This window comes from Camelina sativa, chromosome 4, assembly GCF_030686135.1.
Source record: "Camelina sativa cultivar CO46 ecotype springtype chromosome 4, ASM3068613v1".
Taxonomy (NCBI): Eukaryota; Viridiplantae; Streptophyta; class Magnoliopsida; order Brassicales; family Brassicaceae; genus Camelina; species Camelina sativa.
Genome location: NC_141883.1, coordinates 2,106,708 through 2,114,413, shown reverse-complemented (window position 1 = coordinate 2,114,413; position 7,706 = coordinate 2,106,708). Strand labels below are relative to the sequence as shown.

At 32.3% G+C, this 7,706-nt stretch overlaps 1 protein-coding gene and 1 long non-coding RNA gene across 2 annotated transcripts; one reads left to right on the top strand and one right to left on the bottom strand.

Annotated features, from left to right (window-relative positions):
- Positions 1-323: 323 nt before the first annotated feature.
- On the top strand, positions 324-683 carry LOC147945225 (uncharacterized). Its single transcript, XM_087509158.1, has one exon. It carries the CDS (start codon positions 324-326, stop codon positions 681-683), a length of 360 nt encoding a protein of 119 aa, XP_087365284.1.
- A 5,056-nt stretch (positions 684-5,739) lies between these two features.
- Positions 5,740-7,106, bottom strand: LOC147945224 (uncharacterized). The gene is made up of 5 exons (XR_015596232.1): positions 6,917-7,106; positions 6,739-6,831; positions 6,354-6,520; positions 6,174-6,279; positions 5,740-6,029 (listed from the first exon to the last, which is right to left on the bottom strand). It is a non-coding gene; the product is annotated as an uncharacterized LOC147945224 (long non-coding RNA).
- Between the last annotated feature and the right edge of the window lie 600 nt (positions 7,107-7,706).

The window sequence follows — 7,706 nt, the reverse complement described above, 5'->3', positions numbered from 1 at the left end:
GCTCTGCCAAAGAAATGTATCACAACCCTGAATTCACTATGTGGAGCATTCCTATGGAAAGGAAACGTCGACGGAAACCATACAGCGAGGGTTGCTTGGACAATTGTCATTACGGACAAGCAAGAAGGAGGGTTAGGGATCCGCGATCTTCATATCTGGAACAAATCTTGTATGGTCAAGCTTATTTGGCTCCTCTTTCTCAGGGCAGGCTCTGTGTGGGTTACTTGGTTTAAAAGAGTGGTATTATCGGGCAACCTTAGTAACTTCTGGACCCAAAAGCCTAGTGTGCAAGGAATTCTTGGTTAACAAATAAACTACTAAATATGAGGGAGCTAGCTTATGCGTGGATTAAAATGAAAGTGGGAAATGGGAAAACCTGTCGTTTTTGGACTGATCATTGGAGCAACCTCGGACAAATGTCAACTTATCTCCAAAGTGAGGGCTTATATCACATTGGTATTGCTCTTGGTGTGTGTCTAGCTGATCTATGGAGGCAAGGACAATGGAGACTGCCCCCTGCGCGGTTAGATTTGCAAGTTAACTTCCATGTTGACTTATCGACAATGGAACTAACAGAAGAATCAAACACTTACAATTGGTGGATAGACGACCAACTAAAGGATAGTCATGCCACAAGAAAGATCTACTCTGCTCTCAGGAACTCTCTCCCCATCGTCACTTGACATAGTGTTGTGTGGTTCTCCGGAGGAACCGAAACATAAATTTCTTACTTGGCTTTTTGTGCTGAACCGATGTCCTACTCGGGACAGGCTAATCAGTTGGGGCTTGCAGGTTGATCTGATGTGCCTTCTCTGTGCAACTGTGGAAGAAGATCGGGACCACCTCTTCTTCCAATGTCCTTTCAGCTGGTCGATCTGGTCAGATATCTCTCAGCGATGCTCTTTCTCCTCCCTGCGTGATTGGTCGCTTCTCCTGCAAAGTCTAACTGCTTTCCGAGAATCTCGTATTGCCAAGAGGCTCCTTCTGATAGCTTGGCAAGCAACAATCTATTCTCTATGGACAGAGAGAAACCATTGGCTTCATCGCGGCAGTTTCAAATCTGCTGAACTACTTCTTCACCAAATCGACACTCTCGTCAGGCATAGAGCTTTAAGCTTCCGAGATTCAAACCCGGCGGTCACATCTTCCTTGCTTCAACTCTGGTTCTCAGGAACGACACAACTTTGAGACCTAATTTAGATGTGCTTGAATGACTCTCTGGTGTGATCTGTTTGACGGCTCTTCTTCTTATCTCTAATGACAATAATTGAGGTGGTTTGAGGTAGTTTAAATGTTCTAACCGTTTTTCTGGTTCGATTGTAACTTATGGTTTCATTACTAGTTCAGGTTCTGGTTCCTTAGTAACTATAGTTTCGATTACTGTTTTACTTATTGGGCCTTTGGGCTGTAAACATTTTGTATTTCCCCTTATGTTTTAAATAGAATGCCTTTTAAGAAAAATAATAATAATAATAAAAATGTGAGAAAACAACAAGGACTCGTGTGGTTCGTATAGAGTAGATTCTCTCTTTTATTCGACAATATCCAAAACCCGAGTGGTAGAATGGAGTAGGCTTTTTCACACTCTTGGGCCTTAAGACTCGTGTGGTTGACGTAGCCTATCATTTGAGATTTCATCAAATAAATTCATTTTGTTTATATGAAACAAAACATTTGGCGCTAACGAATCTGTTTTCTCAATTAGTCTTGTGATATAAATGCAAAATTCATTTATTCTCTCATAACTTAGTTAATAGAATTTTTTTTATCGTTTTAGAGTTTTGTGTGTGTTACAGAACTTATATGAGATTTGTAACCAAACATATTCCCATACAAGCGGATACGTTTGGGATTTTGGATTGTGAAGAAACTTAGGTTAGTGCCACTAACTTAGTGGGCTTTAGTAGGCTTGCAGCAAAACCATCGTGTAAGTTGAAGAACACATGTTCGGATCAACGTGAGCTGATTCTTTAATTTCAAATGGTTAGGAGATCAGTTTCGATTCTGGTGCGATATCATTCATCATCATTTTTTTTCTTTCAATTCATGGTGGTTATACATAGATAAGTGATTTACTTTGCATGTCAGAAATTCAAGTTTTTTTTTTATAAATGAAATTTCAATATTAATTGTTTATTGTTAAAGTGGTTTGTTTCCATGGCTTCATTTTGAACGGTGCATGGATGAGCCGATAGATGAATCACAATTTACAAGAAAAAATTAAATCATTTTACCAAAGTGTTAAGTGGTACGGTATAGCTTCGGTGATGATGTGTCTCTGTTAAATGCTAGCAGCCATAATCGAAGGTATTTTACAAATGCAATATATTCAAAAAAAACCTAAATAATTGTTGTCTTCTTTCCTTACCAGAAAATATGCAATTTAAATTAAAAAAAAATCTTTACAATATTAAGCAAAAAAAAAAAACAAAAATCGAATTTTAGTGATAATTTTATTATCAATTAAACTTTTAATGAGAAATTTTAAATTTTGTCTTAACACCAATAATAATTTGATGTAAATTCTTATGAAAATAAATCTAAAATGTCTACGAGTATTACTCCTTTAATAATATAAATAAATATGATAACTAAAACAAAAACACACCATGCATGCGGTCACCAATACCACCATGATGTCATCAACGATCTAAAACAAAAAAAACAGGAAGACTAGCAGTAGCCACCATGCGGTCATCACTATCTTGCATTGCGCCGTGGTCCACTGAGGAAGAGATGTACAATCACCACGAATATCACGGCAACGATCACCAAGGAGAAAATGTTTACACCACCGCTTAGAAGACTGGGATATGCTCCTGGCCACTTTTTACGTTTGGAGATTTTGGTCGATGAGCCGCCGAACAAAGAGCACGGTAAGGTCCAAAACAGAAACCGTAAAATCGCCTGAATGATCCACCACATAATTGATCAAAATTTCGTTTAATGTTTCTCTTTTCTACTTTTTTGTTTGGGTTGTAAGATTTTAGTCGTTTGTTATTATAGTTATATATAGCGTATTGTGATTGTGAGAAAAAGTGTACAGTTATCAAGCTTTAGATATTTAACATTGATTGCACCAAAAAAAAAGATATTTGATATGAGCTACGAATTGTAAAGAATTATAAATATGGTTTATAATTTTCCAAAACAATTTGCTCATTGGTGAAATTTTCCAAAACGCTGCTTCGTATTAGCCATTTTTGTACTACCATTTCCTTAAACCCGCTTATTTCAATTCATTTTTTCTTTCCAAATATATCTTTCGATCACCATTTTATATAACAAGGTTTTGTATCGCACCACTATACGTGGAATTTTCCTTTGCTTATAAATTAGAAAAATCTAATATTTATAATTTCCTTTTCTTTTAAAATTTCCAAGATATCTATTATGTGTAGAAAATATTTCCAAGATCCGTTTTCCATTTCCAAAGTAATAGCCATGGAAATGCAATATCTACAAATATATATTTGATAACGCAATGAAAACTAACACTTCTGTTCGTAACTTAGTTTGGAATTTTTATAAATAAATAATTGGATACATTTGGATTTATGATTATATGGTATTTACTGAGTGTGCCTATAAATATAAAGATATGATTTATATATGTATATATATATATATATATATCACTCATATTTGGAAGTAACATGCATGGTTTGATAAATTAAAAATGAAAAGAGAATGATAATGATGGTGTAATAGTTAACTCGGGTTTTGAAATTATTGGTCTCATTGGTATTTTGATTTCGATAAATAAGGGAAAATTAGAAATAAAGGATATTTTTTAAAGAGTTTGTCCATTTATACATTTTTTTTGTAAATTGTCAGTCATGACAAAATTACCCCTAATAATAGATACAATGAAATTTTAAGTAGTTTAAAGAAAAATAAACCAGAAAATTATATTAGTAAACAAGTGTGAATAAATTTTATAAAAAAAAATTGATTTTATTGTGAAAAATTAGTGTTTTATATTAATGATTTTCGATCTGAAATGTTTAGAATACATTTTCTACCATTTGTTTATGTTCTGAAAAATTAGATTACGTATTCTACAGTTTGTACATGTTATAAGAATTTTAGAATTATAATTTTTTCAAAAAAATTCAGAATACTGAATTTTGTATGTTATACTAAATTTAGAATATATATTCTACATTTTACTCTGTTCTACATAATTCAGAATATGTATTCTGTGATTTACGCTGTATTCTGAAAAAGTAGTATTTATATATTCTAAATTATTCAGAATATATATTCTGAAAAACTTAGAATTCCATAGATATAGAAAAAAAATTAAAAAAATAAGGAACGTAAATATATGTGTAAATGATCAAATATATGGTTAAGATTATGTATTTATTGTTTAGATTATGTTCTACTATATTTTAGAATGTGTATTATTAGTTTAGAACAAATGTTATTCTAACCAACACTTGTATAATAGAAAAATAAATGGACAACAACGAAACTGTGTTTTCTAATAATCATCAACACTTGTATAAATATATATATATATATATATATATTTTAAACTAACTTGTATAAATATTTAAGAACAAATTTTCATCAAACATGTTTTTTGCTTCTTTGATTTGAGCTTGAAACGTTGATGTTTATGACCAATTTTTCACCCTTCTGAATTTTCTCTTCTTCAACAGAATCAAACACCTCAAATATTTAACCGAAAAGTTCAAACCAATGTCAATCACAACACATAAAGCTGTGGACACAATTGCCATGAGTCATCATCCTTTAATAATTAACATACAACAAGTTTCAAATCTGTTTCCCATAATTTATTGATAACTTGGTTTGTTCATTGTAGTCTCTAGAATAAGACAATTTTCATCATATTCCATGGTATTCTTGGATTATTCTTAAAACCAGTTGAAAACATTCAAAAGAAACTAAATAACATTATGAGAAAGAGAGAGGCTTTTTTTTTTAATTTTTTTTTGTCCAGTTACGATTTGGACTTGTAAGTGAAACCTCTGTTTTAGCTAGAGGTTTGGGTGTAGAGAAAAAAAAATATTTTCTTCAATTAAGTATTTTTTTTTAATTAAGGGTATAATTGGTTTTAAATTTTTCAAAAAACCTATTTCACCAAACTTATCAAAATAAAGTATAGATGGATAAACTCTTAAAAAAATATCCTTTATTTCTAATTTTCCCTAAATAATTCCTAACCTTTATATATTGTTCTCTAGCTCTTTTTTCTGTCGGCCTTTCATGATATGGCCCATAGAATGTGAATTACCCCACATTTTTTACAAGAATTAAATCTCATGTCACTAACTAAAACTTCATTTGTTTCCTGCAAATGTAGTGATTCATTTGGTTATATATTTTTGTTTCATTAGATCTAATCCCTTAAGCTTATGGGTAATGGTTATACATATATCTTATAGCTAAAAGAAGAGAAGAAAAAAGAAGGTGATGTATCGTTAGTTAATCTTATATCTCATTTAGTTCATATATATATCCCTTATGTTCTGGAATTATCTTCTCACGATGACGCATGCATGTTCTGAAAGCCACTAGTAGTTCTTAAGAGTCTTTGTAGCTACAATGAAAATTATGAAAGGACCCTAGTAAAAAAGCTTGGACAACGATTTAACAAATATTTATTTATTATTATTACTACTAGGATATTACCCGCGCAGGAGGGTTTTTATGTGTTTTTTTTGTAATTTTAATTATTGTGTGTGATTTTTTAATTATGTATTGTTTTATATTTTTTTGTATGTTTGTGTTGGATTGAGATTCATTATATTTTTAGCATTTTATCTGTGAATTGTTTTGTGGATAATTCATTGTGTGGTTTTGATTTGCTGTATTTGTTTTTTTTTATTGATTTTTTTTTATATGTCAATTAAAGTATATTATGTACTTGGTTTGGAAGTGTTTGTTGTTTTTTTTTTTTGTTTTTTTTGTTTTTTCAAATAGTGAATATTGTTTTAAGGGAAAAAATGCTTAAAGGTCGGAACCACTCTAATTCCTAGCTCCTTTGCCAATGCCTGCAAAAATCACGAGTTTTTGCTCTCATTATTTTTGTATTAACATAAGAATAAAGACACATTAATAGCAAAAGGAAGAACAAACTTTGTTACAAAATGATATTAATACTTTGTTTGTATTACATTAGTCAAAGCAAACGTTACCTAGCGTAAACGGAGTACCACAGCCATTGACTGCTGTGTCCTATCGAGACCCAGTCTCCTGGAAATTGAGCTGCAGTCTGTTCGCCTTCTAATGGAGGAAATTGTCCTAAATGTAAACTTAAGTTAACTAAATTTGTCACACTGCTCATTACAAATTAAACAATGAGTCTAGCGTTATACCTTTAGCTCTTCCTCATATTCAGAAGAATCTGATGAGTTAGAACTGCTAGGTTCTAGCTAATTCGGTACTGTTATTTCAGTTTTCTCCTTATGAACAACAGCAATCAAGTCTTTCTTCTGCTTCTTTGGAACTTGAATGTCCAAATCTTGTTTCGTATCTCTTTTACCTAACAAAGAAATTAAAAACAGAACATGGTGTTGAGAACCTAGTTCCTGAGAAGGCATAAACAAAAAAAAGACAAATCATTGTAACACTCTCGTTCATCACGGTACAACAAACTCTTTCAATAAACAACAAATTCCCAAATCGTCCTCCAAATAAGGGTGTCAGTACAAACAAGCAATGAAGAATGCTAAACTAATCACTTAAGAGTTCTTCACAAACCCTCATTGATGTCTTTGACATTCTACGATCAAGAGCATAATCTGCGAAGTGTGCATAACCAAGGACGCGAGCTAATCTATGGCGTGACTGAACCTACAGAGACGAGAATAATAAAAATTTAACTTATTAAAATGTGCAGCAGGCTTCTGTCAAGGGTTTCTAGAATAGACACAAGTACCAATCTTTGTAACACTGGAATATTGGCATCTCCACATCTCTTTCCATATGCCATAGCTACCGTCTTCCTTGTCTTGGCTATCTGCAAAGTTTAAAAAACAGCCAAAACTTTTTCAAAGACAGATTCTAATGCATTGGCCTCAACATAGAGAGTGATGTTGAAATTATTCCTAGTTATTAGAAAAGCCAGTATTAATGCCAAGTAAATGCCACGTTTTATGTGGCATGGCAATCAACAAGGACCATGGAAATTCATACCTTGCACAACTCTAGAATAGCTTTGACGTGACAACTTTGCAAGGTGAGCTTAAATTCTTTATTGTGGATTTTTTCCAAGCAGAAAGAAAACAAAAACTAATGATCATATAAAATCTTCCTAGCATCTTTCAGTGGAAGAGTTAAACCATGTTTGTGTTCAACTATATTAAGTGCGGGATCACCGGATTCCCTAACCATGATCATATGTGTAACAAATCAAAGTATTCATATTACTTTTTAGTCAAAATTTACAGATTCTGGTGGTGTTGACTAAAATTTACATGTTACCTCCGATCTCCTTACTCCTTCAATTTCAAGTTTCAAACACATATCTTATCAATACCCATCTCAAATTCACAGCCTAGAAATCTTTCTTAGTCCCCAAAATTAAGAAACATAAAAGAATAGAATTTCGCTTGTCTCTCTTGGCAAAAAAAAAAGATGAGTTATATTAATTGTTATAATTTAATTGGTTACAAATTTTTTTTGATGTGTGCTTCAATACAAAAGCTGAGCTGTTAGCACCTAGTTAG

What these genes read in the sequence shown, in the direction of transcription:
- LOC147945225 (XM_087509158.1), top strand. Translation starts at nt 324, where the DNA reads ATGAGGGAGCTAGCTTATGCGTGGATTAAAATGAAAGTGGGAAATGGG.